This window comes from Sinocyclocheilus rhinocerous, unplaced genomic scaffold (genome assembly GCF_001515625.1).
Source record: "Sinocyclocheilus rhinocerous isolate Xijiao unplaced genomic scaffold, SAMN03320098_v1.1 scaffold8, whole genome shotgun sequence".
NCBI classification, from domain to species: Eukaryota; Metazoa; Chordata; class Actinopteri; order Cypriniformes; family Cyprinidae; genus Sinocyclocheilus; species Sinocyclocheilus rhinocerous.
Window position 1 is genome coordinate 2,494,855 of NW_015666800.1, and position 19,068 is coordinate 2,513,922.

Genomic DNA, 19,068 nt, shown 5'->3' on the forward strand with positions numbered 1-19,068 from the left:
CTTGCTTCTAGAATATCTACTTTACGAGACAGAAATAGTGAAGGTGAACATTTAATGGAGTTTGGCAGCTCAGTAGACTGGTACTTTTACCCCGTGTTCATTTCTGTCAGCGCCTAATGACTGTTAAATGTGCTTTCTTAAAGAGGAAGAGCGCTAGGGTCCAAATTTAACACCCATCAAGAGCCAAATGTGAGTACAAATTGTCTTTGGCAAGTAAACAGTATGCAGTTACCAGTGGATGGTACCTCAAACTTAGCACATGGTGTAAATTAAGTTGTAAGAATGATTTTTTGCAGATGTAAGTGACAGCTTTAGAAAATATCTGTTGCAACTTCCACATCTAGTATCGACTTTTACTTAAGAAGTTTATCTTTTATCTTTTGTCTTTATTTTTTCTTAATTTGTAAACACATACAGTATGTTCATTGAATTAACACAATATTAATTGTATTAAGTAGCCAAAACTTACTTTATTGATTGATTGATTGATTGATTGATCAACTAACTTGATCCACACTGTTTGGCACAATATGCAAAGAAAAACTATACTAAAAATTTAAACTCTGAAAATAATAATAATAATCATAAATACAGAATACAGTTCCATGGCAAGTAAGGGATATTTATAGCCCGTAATTTCCTCAATTTTTTTGCCATTGTCGTGTGGATTCAATTTTGTACCCTGATGAGCACTAATGCTGCTATTGATGGATATCAGTAATTCATAATTTAATATATCACAGTTTTCTGCCAGTATTCTTAAACAAACACTATAATGACACAAAAGTAGAGGATTGAGTGATTGCACTACACTACAATATAGTAGTAAATAAATCAGATCAACATTCTGTCCTCCTAATGTTTGGTTTGGTCAGTGTCTCATTTTCCTTCTAGACATACTGTTGATTGAAGATCTATTCTGGTAGCCAGAGTTAGCTGGTTAAGTGCTTGATCCTATATATATTCATCAGAGAGAAAGCTATACTCTTGTGATGCATAGCACCTATAAAAAGAAACTGAACTATCAGCACACGTTTGACGTTCCTGTGAACACTTAAGCCTTTGTTGAGTGGAAGCGGTGTAGTGTTTATGCGTGTCAGCTGTGAGAAATTTGGCTGCTGTATTTACTCTCCAGTGCCCCATCAGCCTTGGCCAAAACAACAGTCTCCTCGCCTCTTTAGTGTGTCTGCACGCATGTCGTTGACTACTAAACAAGAATAGGTGTAATATAATGATGTAAGTTCGAGACATCAGAATTTTCTGGCCACGTCTGATTAATTAGTCTTTTTTTAAAGTGGCACACATTGCTGCCAGGTTGATTGTTTCTCTCACACTTCCCCATAAATTTCTGCAGACGCCTTGCAGGATTCCACGGCACCTATGAAATTCAAAACAAGCCTTGTAAGAAGTTTACGGTCATCTGTGGGTCCTAATAAAAACGTGGGGGGAGGTGTGGAGAGGGTAGAAGGATCATTTAAAACAAGGGAAAAGGGATTCCACCATGAAGCAACTAGTATATTTGTCATCTTAATTAAAACAGTAAAATCTTGTAATCTACTGGGGATTTACAACAGTGTGAAATGAATTCTCCTTTTTTTTTATTTTTTTTTTACAATTCCTCTTGTTCTGTTAGCCTGCATGAAATGTGAGGCATTTGCTGTGAATTTTTTTTTACAACATTTCATGTCCTACTTAGTGCTAATGAATGAAGCAAATAAGAAGGTACATTTCAGAACATATGAATAATATTATTTGTGAGCTTTGAGCTGTTAATAGCAGAGGAACATTTTAAAAAAGAGAAAAGTGAAGTGAAAATATAGCCAAATGCATTATTTTGCAGGAATCATTTAAAGTAACCTATTATTTAAAGGGACAGTTCACCTAAAAATTTGAGTTAAAATTCTATCATTATTTTCTCACTGTCATACCTTCCATACCTGTATTACTTTATTTTTCAGTGGAACAAAAAAGAAAACATTTTTTAGAAGGTTCATACTAATCTTTTCAGTACAGTGAGAGTGGATGGGGACTGGGGCAGTCAACTGCCAAAAAGAACAAAAAAGCCTCATAAAAGCTGTAAAAATTCCTTTGATATAGACTTCCTAAGACATATGATAGCTTTATGTGAGGAAATGATGGAAAACTGACAAAAAAAAATCATTACTGATTTTAAAAAAAAAATCCTGCCTTGATGCTGTAGTCACCATTCGCTTTTATTGTATGGAAAAGAGCAGCTTGGACAATCTACTATAAATATCTCCTTTTGTGTTCCACAAAAGAAAAAAGTCAGATACAGATTTCAGAAGGGAGAGTAAATTGTGCCAGAATTGAATTTTTTTGGTTGGACTGTCCCTTTAAATTAACTCTTTTTGTCCTCCTTTTTAAGGAAACTAATTGTATTCACATAAACTGTATGGTAAGATATATTTGGTCTGTTTTGAGAGTATAACATCAAAGTGGTTTTTGGCGTGTCCGTCCCATGAAGCAATGTTATTCATCAAGATCATTCCGCGCGGGCCCATAGATACACCATCAAACAAACAATCGGCAGCTCTTTGTATCTGCGTCTGTGTGAAACCCGACCCAGCGGCGCACCATGTGCAGCCAGGCGCCTGTTTGCTTTACAGTCATGTGGCGATAGAAGGTCTATCAGCAGACAGATGTATCCTGATGGTGTGAAGCCACATTCGCCATTTGTGGAGGGTAACGATCGCCCCTGGGTCGGCATCCCGTAGCCGCATCTTAATCTTAACCATATAAGAGAAGCCACAAAGCTGGCTGCAAATCAGTAACAAAGGGTAACTTATTCCAATGTTGTTTGTTTTGAGCGTGTAAATCCTTGAACGATCCTCCTTCAGCAGTGAGGGAGGCTTTCCTAATAATATCCCACCATAGAGGGTGTCTTTCAGGGTTGTGCTGCATTAATTCCTCATCTATTTCCAGCGCATTGCAGGCCTATGAAGATGCAGCTCGAACTCAAAACGTTATACACAGTTGCGCATCAGTTTGATGTCATTTGCAGTATTTGTTCTAGATTCAGGAAAAATCAACCAATCAGGCTAATAAAAGAGCTATATATCTGACCCACATTAACCTGGATGTCAAAGATGTAAGATGCCGCACGGACTGCAGGTGATGCTATTACAAGCGTGTCTGTAGCAGTGAATTAGCCCAATAAACCCTGCAGTCCAGGCACCCGGGCAGGAGCAGGATCCGGTTTCTGGTGGGGGGGTTGGTCTTGTTAAGATGAGAGGCTGTCAACATGTGAGCATCGTGTGTAGTTGCATATTTTGGGTGCTGGCATCAAGGAGGTTATGCTAGCAATGTGACATCTTTTAAAGACCACCGTTCTCATGTAAAACGAAGCCTGTGGGACGTGTGTTCCTTCGTGGAAATGTGAGCAAACGGTCACGGATCTGCTTTTGTCCTGGAGTACAATGTCACATAATCAACAACCAGCCAGGGTCAAAGTTAATTAACACTCATTATTACGCCGTCCCAAAATACGCCTGCATGTTGTGCAGTCATAGTGAAATACTGATCTATAGGAGGAAATATTACGACTATGGTTACTATTTAGTAGGAATGGATAGCTTATTTAGAAAGGCATCAATAATAATAGAATAAAGCAGTATTTTTAATGAGCATAACACTAGTTGGTCAGTGAAGCCTATTTGACTGTGAACATTATGAACGTGAAGTGTGTGAACATTATGAACGTGAAGTGTGTGAACATTATGAACGTGAAGTGTGTGAACATTATGAATGAAAATCTGCACAGTGTGATTTCAAGTTCATGCCATGGTTATATTTTATCTCCACTTATTGTACACATTCCAGATCTATACTTGTCAAGAGTAATATTAAAAAAAAGATACAGGATGTAAGATATATGATTATGCGTAACATTATTCTGTTTATTTTATTTTATTTTTCAATTTATTTATTTATTTATTTTTTGGTTTAGTTTCATTTACATAAAGGTTGTATTATATTATATTATATTATTATATTATATGATATTATATTATATTATATTATTAATAATATAGGCTAATATTGGGTTTGGGGGACCAAAGTTAAATTTTAATTGCCCATTGAAAATCCCATTTTGATTGACTACTGATCTAAATATTGGGGAGAAAACCCTTGTGTTTTATTTTTTTTATTTTTTTTAAATATTTTTTTGTCACCATTTCCATTGACATGAATAGATTCACATTTAGTTCAAATATAATCAGGTAAAACCCATAAGCAGCACTTCAAATTTTCAATCAGTGCTCTTCAATATGAGAAAGGTGCATCTCATTGTTAAATTATTCAGAGAGTGTCAGGCCCTGAAAGCCCAGTGGAGGTGGCGATTGAGCACCATTAAGATAAACGAGAATTCCAGTGTTTTAATTGTGAAACGATGTCCATTCCGTTCCTCTCCAGCATGCAACATGAAACGGGTCCTGGGCCACCTTTAAGTGGTTTCCACGGAAACCGCCCACCCCCTGGAGAGGTTTGCATAATTAAATTAAGGCTCTTTTGTATGTCTATTAATTAAAAGCAGGGACTGGTCTTTAAGGCTCTGCACTCATCAGAATCGCGGGTCGTGATGGATGGTTTCAGAATGTTTTCACAACTGTCGCGCCTCAATAAATTACTCACCCATCACACTTTATTTGCGCTCTTTGTGGGGGGAAAATATCGATGGGAGCTTTGAATGATGAAGGAGAATGGAACGCCTTTAAAGACACAGTGATGTGCTTCACACAAGTACTTGAGTACTTGAACGCCTCTGCGCTCTTGAGTATAAACGTCTCCTGTAATTGTTGTCACCAACACTTTTGAGGATGTGTGTTAACTCAACACAAATGTCTCTCTGTTGTTTACCTGTTATTTTTCCGTGAGCTGAGTGCTCTAAAGATGCACACACACTACAAGCAGGAGATGGGCAGGTGCGTGTCTGGATGTCACATGGAGAGAGCGACTGTGCCCCTGTCTGTCAGCAGCTGGTCATCTCCTGTCCACATCCCTGAAATGGCCACTGACAGCTGCCGTGCCGTTTATGGCGGGCTCACAGCAGCCTACTCCCCTCACAGTGCTTTTAAAGTGACAGTGCAGGTTATCTGACTGCTTTACTGAAGATGTCGTGTTCGTGCTAGAATGATGTGTGATAAGTAAATGTCGTTGTTTTTTCTTGTGTCCTCTTTTTCATCAGGTGTTCGACTGGACCGTGTGCGTGGTGGAAGACAGAAGTACAAACGCCGGATAGATGCAGAAAACAGCCCCTATTTGAACCCTCAACTGGCTCTGCCACCAAAAAAGCCATGTAAGAACATTGTATTCATTTAATGTCTTCAGATTTATTTTTTTTCTTAGATTTTCTTAGCCTCAAAAATTTTTTCTTATACAAATACATACACTTTTTTAAGCAAAACTCCCATTTTTTTATATAAAAATAAAACAGGTAAAATGTTGCATTTAAAAAAAAATGCAAATTTTAGGTTTAGTTCACACAAAAATTCTGTCATAATTTACTCATCCTTATGTTTTTTCAAACCTGTATGATTTACTTTTTTCTGCAGAACTCAAAAGAAGATATTTTAAAGAATCTCTTAGTATTTTTGGCCATACAATGAAAATCAATGAGGTCCAAAAACATTTTTTAACAAAAAAATACTATGAAATAATTCAAAGTATCTTATTTTGTGCTGTGAAGAAGAAAGTCAGCTGAAAAAGTCAAACCATTTGTCAAAATTTCTTCTTTTGTGTTCAGCAAAAAGTCATACAGGTTCAAAACAACACAAGGGTGAGTTAATGATGACAGTTTTCTTTTTTGGGGTGAAATATCCCTTTTTCGTTTGCATTTGCATTTGTTTTTTTTTTTTCATCTGTCAAACCTAAAAAAAGATCAAACACAGAATCTTTCACTAAATTCTCAATGTCACCTTACAGTGACATGCCTTCTTTCCAATGCACCAGGAAATTGGACACAAAACAAGAAAGACAGAGATGTAGTATATGACAGAGCCAATCGACAAAGATGTTTGTGGATGTGTGTGTGTGTGTTAGGGGAGAGCGAGCGAACGCGAGAGGGAGAGAGAGGTCTAATCCGGATTAAATCCAATCTGGCAAAGACATCAAACCCACAATACCGGAGCTTCCGCTCTGTCAGACTGCTCTGCAAAGAGACAGCACGGCAGCGCTTAACAGATTTGTCCCTAAAGCCTTTTTACTTAATGGTAGCATATTCTCCTGGAATACAATATGCTTTTATGCATGATAGCAGTGGAAATAATCTTAATTATTACAGTGGTAGAAATAATTTTAGGAATAAGGCGCTCTGAATAACCTTCTGCCTAATCCTACTGATCCCTCCTTCCAGGTTCAGGCTTATTTCCAGCCACCCAAAGCAACTTATTTTAAAGCTTATTCTCTATGTCCAGCTCCCATCCACATTCATTACTTCATTTTTTCTTTGCTATTGTATGCTAGTAAAATGGGGACTTGGGGAGACAGTATAAGGGGGAGGAGATGGACCACTCATTGGAAAATGAACCAGATAAAGCACTCAATAAGGCATCCTTCCAACTTTTCATTTAAAAGAGCCAGTCTGATTTTTAATTTGAGTTTGCGAACTCTAGAATTTGCATTGCATTTTTGTGTGCACATTTTGTGAGCTTAAGAAGCTGCATTTATGCTATCATTGTTATGCTGATTTTAAATATTTTATTCAAACATAATACTGACAAACAGTTTTCAGTAGGTTTTTACCCATTACCTACATAGAAAATAGCTGCCCGGGATTCAGATTGAGACTTGCCTTAAAGGGAATTTGCTTTGGTCGGAATTTAAATATATTTATTCTAACATAAATCCCCACTGATGTCTTTTTACGAGGTTGGTAATCCAGAATACGTCCACCCTTGCATGGGCATACAGACAAATGTTTAGGTTTTGTAAAGGGTTTTCGTATTTTAGTCCAGTGTCCCATTAATAGAGGCTTTTATCAGTCTGTCTCTGAGCTCTCTGTATCTTTTCTCTCATTCCTTTCTATCTCTATCTCTATTTTCACAAACAGTGAGGAGTAGCCATGGTCCCAGCCTACCTGATTGATTATTTGCACATAACAAAGGCATGGGGTTTGGAAATTGGGTTTCATTGATTCTAATTAGGGAAACATTAAATAAGATTTACCTAGAGATAGCACTTACAGGCTCCTCCACTCCCTGGAGTAGCAGGGCGAGGCTGATTGATCCATTTCTTCCCCTCCTCCAACACACACACACACACACACACACACTTACTTCAGAAGTTAATGCTTTTTAATTTAGTGATCCGTTTTGTCCTCAGACTTCAAACACAGATGTGCTGGGCTGAAAGTGATTCATCTGGGCCTTGCAAACACACAGACACACACAGAGATTGCAGTGCTGTATTTGGGTTCTGTCTGTCTATCATATTGCATTGACATAGATGATTAAACAGCAAATGAATTCATTTAACTGTAAGGGTGTTGCTAATTACCTATTCCAATCTCCCTCACCAATTCATTCCGATCTGAAATGTGTGTCCTTTCTCTCATTAGATAGACACTAATCTTTATATGCACAATTCACAGCATAATCTACAATGAGAATCATCAGATAGATGTGAATTAAAAAAGCAGCAGTGGTTGTCAACCGGGTAATATTTATTTTATTTTATTTTAGTTTAGTTTAGTTTAGTTTATTATTTTAGTTTATACATTTTTAAATTGTATTATTCACCAGCCATTCAAACTCCATTATTTTGGTTTAATTTCATCTGGCCAACATAAAATTCCCTTATTGCTAGAAAAAAAAAAAACAGAGATTGTTAATATTTGTTTTTAAATATAGATTAATTTTCTATGATAAACTATTTTGGTACATGTTGATGTGCAAATAAATCTGGGTCTTATATCAAAACTGGTTAAGAACCACTGCTCTGCACCATTAAATCTCCTAACCAATAAACAAGTAACCAAATGTTTTTTTTTTATTATTATAAAAAACACCAGTCATTCATTCCTATAAAAAAAATGGCATTTTTAGTTCCACAAACACCATCTCTCAGTCCAAAGAAAACAACTCAGCTAATATTTCATGTTATCTGATTTCTTTCTTTGCTACTGAACCAAACACTATATGACCTTGCTGGTATAATCCCAATCTGTTTCTTTGTTCTCCCCTCGGTGTTCAAATACAGTCCCCTTTGGCTGCCTTGCAGATAACAAGATTGTGTCTCACTTGCTGGTGGCGGAGCCTGAGAAGATCTACGCCATGCCTGACCCCACCGTGCCCGACAGCGACATCAAAGCCCTGACCACGCTCTGCGACCTGGCAGACAGGGAACTGGTGGTCAACATTGGCTGGGCCAAGCATATCCCAGGTAGGACATGACCAGAGATAAAAATGATACACAACTATAGGCAAACTCTCAGTGTGAACCGTGGATTTGATGGTCTGGTCAGAACACGTTCAGTCTAGATGAAAAAGAGCAAACCAGATATTGTACACAGGTTGAAAAAGTCAAATTTGATATTAAATATCTAATAGAAATGTCAGTTTAAACATGAAAATTAATGTAATTTATATATATAAAAAAAAAAAAAAAGCAACTCCATAAAACAGTGCAGCCCACAGGTCTGAGAATGCTACTAATTTCTAAATTTAAAAAAAATGTAATGCATGTTTTTTCATTACAAATGATTATTACAGCAAGTTACAGCTTAAATAAAATATGAAAATGAATTGAAATTTTTGAAAATGAGCTTTTTTTATTATTTGTTTGCCATTCATTTTTCCCCAGCATGATTTGAGTGATTCAAAGAGCATCTTGTGCTTTTTTGCAAGAAAATCAAATGATCAGTGTTACAAATATTTTTATTTTATTGTTCTTATTTATTTTTCTGTATGTAGAAATATAAAATACATTTACAAGTGTTGATTTATATTTATATTATATTTTTATGTATTTTTTAATATAATAGTTTATTATAATGTTTGATTGTTTTACGTTTTATTTATCCTAAAGCTTTATATTTATTTTCAGGTTTAAATTACATTTTAAATGATAGAATTCCAGTGTAGTCTCAGACTTCTGTGCTTCACTGTATGTGCAAATTCTGAACAAAAACTGTAAAGTGTGTTTGAGTGATTGCTGTTTTCAGCAAGTGCCAAACACTCTCCTGAACTCTAAACAAAGCTGTGCCTTGTCAATCAAGGGCATTTGCCTTCACCCTTGCCACCAGTGATACATTCCTTAGCTCAGCATTTTTCCTCCCTGTGTGACAGCAGACAAGGATCAGTTTGTTTAGTTTTAGCTTAAATCCTCAGTATAGCGCAATATCCGCAGGAGTGGAGGAGAGGCATTTTCTCCTGCTGTTTCAGCCATCCAGCAGCCTTGCTGAAAGGATTCCTGACATTAGCCATGAACGATAATGGCATGACTGACCAAGATTGAGACAAGTGTCCCCCCTCCTCTCTCTCAACAGCTGCTTATTGCCCATCTCCACAAGACAGAATGAAGAGTTTCCAGTAATCTTCTTAACAAAGCCCTTCTTTTGCATTTAATCTGAGACGGCCCTGGTCACAGAGAGTGGCTGCCCACTTCCGCCCTCACTGTTTGAAAAGAGCTTCCCATAGGTGACTGACTGTGGAGCAAGAACAAAAATGAGGTAAAGAGAAAGAAAGCTCTCAAATCAGACAATAGTAAGAGTGGTTACCTTCGAGGAAGAGACATTTTTTCTCAGTATTTTCACAGCAGTTTCACATTTATTACTCCACTTTCACTAAAGAAAAGAACCCACTCTTTTAACCAAAACAAGTTGAAACCTTTATTTGCTGTACAGGAAGTTGTGTTGTAGTTTTCTTTGTGCTGTAGATATGACTGTGCTAATACTGGCCCCAGGCAATAGTGCCACACAAGCCATAAAATGGGCTTAAAGCTCATCAGAGTGCCAATTTCCTGCCAGGCACGAGATGCAGGATTGGGAGGTTATTTCTGCTGCTCCATGCCAGATTGACCCAGACTTGCCCTGTGGATTTAATGGGATTTTCCCTGTGTGCAGGAAGCCACACCGCTGGAGCTTCTGGAATGTGGCACATTTATGTACATAGTATAGTATAGCAGACTACATACTGTAGTGTAGCATTGTGTTATGCTTTTATTATATTATACTTTAATAGTTTGGGATCAGTATATTTGACTTTTTTTAAAGAAATCAATACTATAATTCAGTAAGGATGCATTGAACTGATCAAAATTGACAGTAAAACATTTATAATGTTACCAAAAAAAAAATGCTATTTCAAATAAATGCTGTTTTTCTGAACTTTTTATTTATTAATAATTCCTGAAAAATGTATCAAGGTTTCCACAAAAATATCAGGCAGCAAAACTGTTTTCAGCATTGATAATATTAAGAAATGTTTCTTAAGCAGCAAATCAACATATTAGAATGATTTCTGAACAAACACGTGACACTGAATACTGGAAAATTTACATCACAAGAATAAATTACATTGTATATTGTATTAAAATGTAAAAAAAAAAGTTCACAATATTGCTGTAAAAAATATGTCATCATATTACTGTTTTTACTCAAATAAATGCACCCTTGGTTGCATAAAATGCTTCTTTCAATAACATTAAAAACATCTTTTTTTTAAAGTATATTCCCAAACTTTTGAATGGTAGTATATATTTATATGCACTATATTTATTGTATTTTATAATATACTACAGTATAGTGTGATGGATGTAGTGGCCATTATTCAGGCTCAAGAATTTATACTTGTAAAGCCAGTTACAAGAAAGTTTCCTTGTAAAACGTTTTATGCTAAATAATCAGTGTAGGAATGTATCGTGACACATATTTATAAAAAAAATTATCCAAAATACAAGTTGTGGTGCAAAATATTAATTCAGTTTCACAATTCACTCATTGTTAGCAGGTTTTGCAAGAAAAAAAAATAATAGTAATAATTTTGAACCCTCAGTATAGCACAGTGCATTACACTATATTCAAGAGCAACAGAATTTGTTTCCAGTCGTTTATTTTTTAAGCTATTTTTTAAGTCTCAGGCTGTATATGAACTTCTGCCACTCTGTGTGTATGCATGTGCACATTCATAGCTTTTTTTTCTGCACCGTGTTCATGTATTAATTCAATTCGTAGGCCATGTCTGCTCAGAAAGCAAACAGAGGAGTCTCAGAGTTCACATTCTATGAACGATTGCTCAGCAGAAGAGAGATGATTGTATGATTAAAACCTCGGTAGGCAATTCTGAGTCTGTTTGAAGAGGAAGGAGCCCCCTCATCTCCGGAGCAGGTATTCCTGCGGCTCTCTTCTCCTCCTGCTCCTCGCGCTCCGATTGCCACTGTATCCCAATGAAAATTTCCAAAGAAAAGTGTGAGATTCAGTATACAGTTCTCTTCTTACTCAACACATTTTTTTCATTTGAGAGTGATTTTTTTCCCTTAACCTCTCACAAACAGAAAGACCTGTTAACCTCCCGTAACCGCTCTGCCACAGCTCCATGTGCGCATTTCTCTCTTTTCCAACTAGTTTGTCTCTGCAGTTTCTATGGTACAGTAATTTTTTTTAATCAAATTGATGAAGGCCTCCATTCTCCCCGAGAGCCCAAACCAATTTATGGCTCATGATACGGCGGCTATGTTGCTAACAGACGTAACAAACTGTCAGCCTCTCGCACAGAAGCTAATTTGAAGTCATTAGGTGTGTAGCGTACGGGCAACAATTTGTTACGGTGGTTAGGAGCGCTGCTGACATTTCTGAGCGCCTTCGCTTACGATCTGTCCTAAGCGAGGAGCAGGCAAATTGTAAACTAATTTAAACATCACTCAGTATTACTGGAGCTGCCGCTGCAGAGAGCTGGCGGATAATGAAGCAGTCTGTGTTTTGCGGAATGGAGTTAAAGACGCCTCGACGGCAGCTCCCTCCGCCGGCGGCACAGACACGGCCGCTCCTTTCTGATTGCTTTTTTAATGCGCAGAGGCTTCGCTCCTTCTCCCTACTCTGATCATTTACATGCTCGTATAGGCCGTGAAAACATTCGATATGGTTTACAAACACACTGCGAGAGAGGGTGCCTGAACAAAACCCCGGCTTCGCCCATTCCTGTAAGCCTGGCATTATGGGAGACGCAAGGATTTGGAAATGTGATATTAACAACACGAGGGTGGAAAAAAAAGCAGAAAATGACATAATGTGGATTAGGGTGAGGAATCTCATTTGTGAGATTAAAGTATTCAGGCTGTAATTTTATTTTTGCATTTAAGCTGCATGGGAGGAGAGGAAAGAGCAAAGGTTTGTAGTGAAAAAAGGCGGGAATGAAAAACCTTTACTTATCTGTAAATAGAATTAGAGTCCCCTCACATCAGCCAGGAAGAATAAAAACAAATGAATATGTAATGTATTCAGGCTGTCATTTTATTTTAGCATTTGTAGTGGAAATATTACATTATATTATTTATTAATAATTCCTGAAAAATGTATCAAGGTTTCCACAAAAATATCAGGCAGCAAAACTGTTTTCAGCATTGATAATATTAAGAAATGTTTCTTAAGCAGCAAATCAACATATTAGAATGATTTCTGAACAAACACGTGACACTGAATACTGGAAAATTTACATCACAAGAATAAATTACATTGTATATTGTATTAAAATGTAAAAAAAAAAGTTCACAATATTGCTGTAAAAAATATGTCATCATATTACTGTTTTTACTCAAATAAATGCACCCTTGGTTGCATAAAATGCTTCTTTCAATAACATTAAAAACATCTTTTTTTTAAAGTATATTCCCAAACTTTTGAATGGTAGTATATATTTATATGCACTATATTTATTGTATTTTATAATATACTACAGTATAGTGTGATGGATGTAGTGGCCATTATTCAGGCTCAAGAATTTATACTTGTAAAGCCAGTTACAAGAAAGTTTCCTTGTAAAACGTTTTATGCTAAATAATCAGTGTAGGAATGTATCGTGACACATATTTATAAAAAAAATTATCCAAAATACAAGTTGTGGTGCAAAATATTAATTCAGTTTCACAATTCACTCATTGTTAGCAGGTTTTGCAAGAAAAAAAAATAATAGTAATAATTTTGAACCCTCAGTATAGCACAGTGCATTACACTATATTCAAGTGCAACAGAATTTGTTTCCAGTCGTTTATTTTTTAAGCTATTTTTTAAGTCTCAGGCTGTATATGAACTTCTGCCACTCTGTGTGTATGCATGTGCACATTCATAGCTTTTTTTTCTGCACCGTGTTCATGTATTAATTCAATTCGTAGGCCATGTCTGCTCAGAAAGCAAACAGAGGAGTCTCAGAGTTCACATTCTATGAACGATTGCTCAGCAGAAGAGAGATGATTGTATGATTAAAACCTCGGTAGGCAATTCTGAGTCTGTTTGAAGAGGAAGGAGCCCCCTCATCTCCGGAGCAGGTATTCCTGCGGCTCTCTTCTCCTCCTGCTCCTCGCGCTCCGATTGCCACTGTATCCCAATGAAAATTTCCAAAGAAAAGTGTGAGATTCAGTATACAGTTCTCTTCTTACTCAACACATTTTTTTCATTTGAGAGTGATTTTTTTCCCTTAACCTCTCACAAACAGAAAGACCTGTTAACCTCCCGTAACCGCTCTGCCACAGCTCCATGTGCGCATTTCTCTCTTTTCCAACTAGTTTGTCTCTGCAGTTTCTATGGTACAGTAATTTTTTTTAATCAAATTGATGAAGGCCTCCATTCTCCCCGAGAGCCCAAACCAATTTATGGCTCATGATACGGCGGCTATGTTGCTAACAGACGTAACAAACTGTCAGCCTCTCGCACAGAAGCTAATTTGAAGTCATTAGGTGTGTAGCGTACGGGCAACAATTTGTTACGGTGGTTAGGAGCGCTGCTGACATTTCTGAGCGCCTTCGCTTACGATCTGTCCTAAGCGAGGAGCAGGCAAATTGTAAACTAATTTAAACATCACTCAGTATTACTGGAGCTGCCGCTGCAGAGAGCTGGCGGATAATGAAGCAGTCTGTGTTTTGCGGAATGGAGTTAAAGACGCCTCGACGGCAGCTCCCTCCGCCGGCGGCACAGACACGGCCGCTCCTTTCTGATTGCTTTTTTAATGCGCCGAGGCTTCGCCCCTTCTCCCTCCTCTGATCATTTACATGCTCATACAGGCCGTGAAAACATTCGATATGGTTTACAAACACACTGCCAGAGAGGATGCCTGATCAAAACCCCGGCGTCGCCAGTTCCTGTAAGCCTGGCATTATGGGAGACGCAAGGATTTGGAAATGTGATATTAACTCAATATGAGGGTGGAAAAAAGCAGACAATGACATAATGTGGATTAGAGTGAGAAATCTCATTTGTGAGATTAAAGTATTCAGGCTGTAATTTTATTTTTGCATTTAAGCTGCATGGGAGGAGAGGAAAGAGCAAAGGTTTGTAGTGAAAAAAGGCGGGAATGAAAAACCTTTACTTATCTGTAAATAGAATTAGAGTCCCCTCACATCAGCCAGGAAGAATAAAAACAAATGAATATGTAATGTATTCAGGCTGTCATTTTATTTTAGCATTTGTAGTGGAAATATTACATTATATATTTAAAATGTATTTGAAAAAGGCGGGAACAAAAAAACTCTTTAAATAAAATCAAAACATGAAGAAAAATATGGGAAAAACTGTGAATAGTATTAGAGGAGGAACAAAAATTTGTTGAGGCAGTAAATTTATTTTAGCATTTAAGCTGCGCATGGAAAGAAGAAAGAGCAAACTTTTGTAGTGGAAAAAGCGGGGAACAAAAAACCTCCATCAACAAAGGTAAAATCTAAATAAGTAAATAAACCTGTAAATAAAATTAGAGGAGCAATTAAAAAAATAAAATTGTGCTGTATTGAGGCAGTAGTTTTATTTTTGCATTTAAGCTGTGCAGGGAGAGAGGAAAGAGCTAATGTTTGTAGTGGAAAAGGGCAGGAACAAAAACTTCTGTAAATAATCTGAAAAAAGAAAAAAATCTGCAAATAGAATTAGAGTCACCTCACGCTGGCCAGGAGCTATAAAAATAAATGAAAACGTGCTGTCATATGGTTGTGACATGCCTTATCGTAACACAGCAGCGCACAATGGCGGGCGGTCTCACTTGACTTGATGCGCGGGCTACAAGAATGGCCGGCGCACGGACCAGCACTGGCTTTTTAGCATGACAGGACCCTCACTATTACAGGCCCTTTATGCCGGCTGAAATTGCTCGGGCTTCTTCCATTCTTGGTCCTATCTCGGGGACTTTCTCTCTTTCTTTATTTCCCTTTCAATTTTCACTGGCATGCGGATAAGCGCGTGCTAACACAATATGATTGAGCTGTAAAATGGAACCCTGTCGACTCTAATCTCTTTTATGTAGATACCGAGGTACTGCCACACTCCACTTCATTCCTTTGCCTCCCCCCACCTCCATCTTTTTTTTCTCTCTCTCACTCTCTACACCTTCCTGTCCCTCTCTCCCTCGGCCAGGCCTCTCTCTCGCTCCTTCAATTGTCAGGGCCAGTGCATTTGTAATAGGTTCAGTAGAAGGAGAGAGTCATGGAAGCCCGACTCCTACTCAAATATCGCAGCAAGGTTTCTCAGGGCATAATAAGACGATTACGTGCTCACCGGACAGACGCGCCGTGGGATTAGCATATTCGCCCGGAAACCTCGTTAGGGAAAAAAAAAACAGGAGGTGCTTACTCAGTGCAATCTGCAGACGTGATTGAGGTGTCATCATTATTGGCTGACCTATGTGTACAGGCTTAGTGGCCTGTTCTGGATACAAACAATAGCAATTAAAGTTACCCTGTCAAACTGCCTCAAGGCTGCAGGCATGAATGCAAGGTGTGTTTTTTTAGTTTTTATGCTTTATTTATTTCACACTCGCCCTGTCTCAGTCGTTGGGCAGCCGGTGAGATGTCTTAATCGGGAGCTGAGCGAGGGATTTATCGAAAGCATAGGTTTGCTTTCTCCATGAGCCCTTTCCCAGCCCCTTATCTTCAGGATGGAAAAAAAAACAATAGAAATAGAGGTTTTACGATCACTCTTGACGTTGTAATACAGTGCTGGAATAATGCACATTTCACACCAGTGTTTCCTATTAATATATGTAGGCCTATATGTATATATGAGCATGTATATAATATATTATTATTATTATTATTTTTATTATTATTATTATTTCTTATAATAATAAAGCAATAAATCATTAAATTATTTAAAATAAATGTAAGTGATCATAACAATAAAATGTTACCAAATAGAAATATGTATATATACATTTATTGTATATTATTATTTATATTTAAATCTTTTATTTCATGGTTTAATGCTTTTTAAGTATTTTTAAATGGAAATTAAAATAGAATTTATATATTTTTTTAAATGTAAATGTGTATCTTTAACTACATATTGTCATATGCATAACCTGTTAGTAATGATAGTGATTTAAGTTTCACAAATGTTTAAAGGTGCATTTAAAAAGTTATAAATACTTTTGGGAGAAAAAGTGTAAAATCACGTATGACACCAGTCATATTGTCGGCCTAATTTATTTATTTATTTTTCATAAAAATTTTAATATAACTTTTTATTTTGACCAGCAAAATAAACAGAAAATCTGATTCTAACTAATAGCTTCAAACCTAGTTTGTGTGTGTGTTGTGTGAATCATTAAAAGAACTGACTCATAAGAGTCATTTGTTCATGAATCACTCTACACTCTTCATGCTTTTTTTTTTTTGTGCAACCAGTGAAACCACAGTAGAGAGACGTGTTGATTTGACATCTTTCCACAGTATGTGGTCTGCTGTATCATCTATATCATCACATTCAATTCATAATGCCAGCTCACAACTGCTGTGTCACTATAGATTCAAAAGTCATTTGATGTGTCATGAAAACGCAGTCATGTCAATTTCTGCCTTTTTTCTCAGTTTATCCCCTCCCTCTTTCTCACTCCAGTCTTGTTTTGACTGAACGTGCTTGCTAGTTTTGTCTCATTAACTCCGTGAACCCACTGGAGGAAGAGCTAATCATATGTAAACACAATTATCTGCAAACTGGAGTAAGCCCGCTTATTCCTCCTCGCTGATGCTGGCGTGCCTGCCAGTGCTTTCCCAGATGTGATTTTTGGGACCCTCCTCCTCTTCCCTGCCCTGGATGAGAGGAGAAAACCCATTGGTGACACCCCCACCCCCACCCTATATCCCCACTCCAACCAATCTCTAAATGAGGCCTTGTCTGTCACCGCCCTCAGCCTGACACACTGCAAATATTGATTAATAGATGCCCTAAGCTCCTTTTAGCAAATCAAATTTTCACTTTTAGCAGGGGTTTCACTCCTGATACATTCAGCAAAGTGAGACACACTAAATTAAGTCTGACACTCAGAGAAAAAGGCTGTACAGACAGAGCAAAGGATCAGAGAAATGTGTGTCAAAGAGATGCATTTTATATTAGTGTTTTAGCATAGTTCAAAGGTCATTATCATATAAGCTCACTTCAATTGCGTCTCTCATTATTATTTTGAAGTGATATAAATCTGTAAATTGGTTATTATAGACAAAACAGGATGGTAGTTGGTAGAAATTAGTAGTTTTCTTCTCAAGGTTTTGTTTGTGGCATGTCTTTAAGGTAAAGTCCATGTCAGCTCACAGTCTACAATGACCACAGCACAGAATACTGGATGAGTTCCACATCTTCATACTAATGTGCTGCCTACTCTGTCCTGCTCTTTTTGGTGTGTGTTTTTGTCTTCTAAACCTATATTTGAGAGTATTTGTTACATAAAGTCTAATTAGTCTGAGGACAGTGACTTATTGTGAAAAGATATTGGTAAATCATTTACTATGGTACTTTTGTAGCTTAGGACTAGGCCTAAATTAACACTTTAGTGTTCATGCAGAAATGAAAATTAATTAAGTAATTTTTTCACAAAAGCAGGAATTTTGAAGAATCTTTAAAGGTGGGGTAAATAATTTCTGGTAGCCAATGTTGATATTTCAAATCACCAAAACAAACACGCCCCTATTTTGATAGCTCTGCCCCACACATACGTATGCAACCCAGGCAACGATTAGTTCTGTGAAACAAAGCAAAACCAATGTTACACCGTGTCTACACCGGACGCGAGCGGCGCGGCAAAATACTATAGAACTCATTATAATCAGTGATGCTGTCTACACTGGATGAGGCGCGGCGCAACACGACAAATCCCCGACAGAAAACTGCTGCTGCTGCGTTCTATTTATGACGTATTGACACAAATTTCAAATGATTTTTTTTTTTATCGCGTCCAGTGTAGAAAGACTCTAGCTGTTGTGGCGCGGCGCGACAACTGTTGTGTCCGGTGCAGACATGGTGTTACTCGCCTATCTAGAAGAAACAAAGCAACCTCGGCATCCGATCGCAGGCCTTACGCTCCTTGAGTTCTCTCCAGCGCTGGAAAGCTGATCCGATATTTACATGGGTCCTACTTCTTGCCTTATCGTAAGCCTTCTTTTGTTCCGCAGACGTTTTCCTCTTTTGTTTTTTATCCGCCATCTCTATCTTTCTGTCGATCGTCCTGTGCACTGAGTGCTCTCTCCTCTGCATCATGAGTAGACGCGCCCCTTACTGCTGATTGGCTACAAGTTTGTTTTGGTACTTGGCCCGACTCAGTTTTCTAAAGCGTTTTTGAAAAAATACATACCCCACCTTTAAGCAGATTATGTCATAGTGACCATATCAAAGCCGACAACACTATATAAGTTTTCTGTATGATATATTCCAAGGTAAATGACAGCTTTGTGTGAGGAACAGATGATATATAAGTCACTAGTCACTGATAATCTTCACCGCCACTCTAAAGATATATAATATGGTGCAAATGTTTTGGGCAACATGACAGTGAGTAAATGATGACAGATCTGTTGATAGACTGCTTCTAACGCTCAAAAAAACAGTTGCTTATAGTGTGGTAACAGCTTCTAAAATTGATTGTGATA

General features: G+C 37.4%; 1 protein-coding gene across 8 annotated transcripts in view; it reads left to right on the forward strand.

Moving 5' to 3' along the window:
• LOC107733169 (estrogen-related receptor gamma) overlaps window positions 1-19,068 on the forward strand; it is a 111,183-nt gene that overhangs the window by 72,415 nt on the left and 19,700 nt on the right. For 7 of the 8 annotated variants that reach the window (XM_016544709.1, XM_016544708.1, XM_016544705.1 and 4 more), the window contains 2 exons: window positions 5,207-5,317; window positions 8,218-8,400. In XM_016544709.1, the coding sequence (XP_016400195.1) occupies window positions 5,207-5,317; window positions 8,218-8,400 (294 nt within the window). The remainder of the gene's footprint in view (window positions 1-5,206; window positions 5,318-8,217; window positions 8,401-19,068) is intronic. The other variant, XM_016544707.1, reaches the window with a different exon arrangement.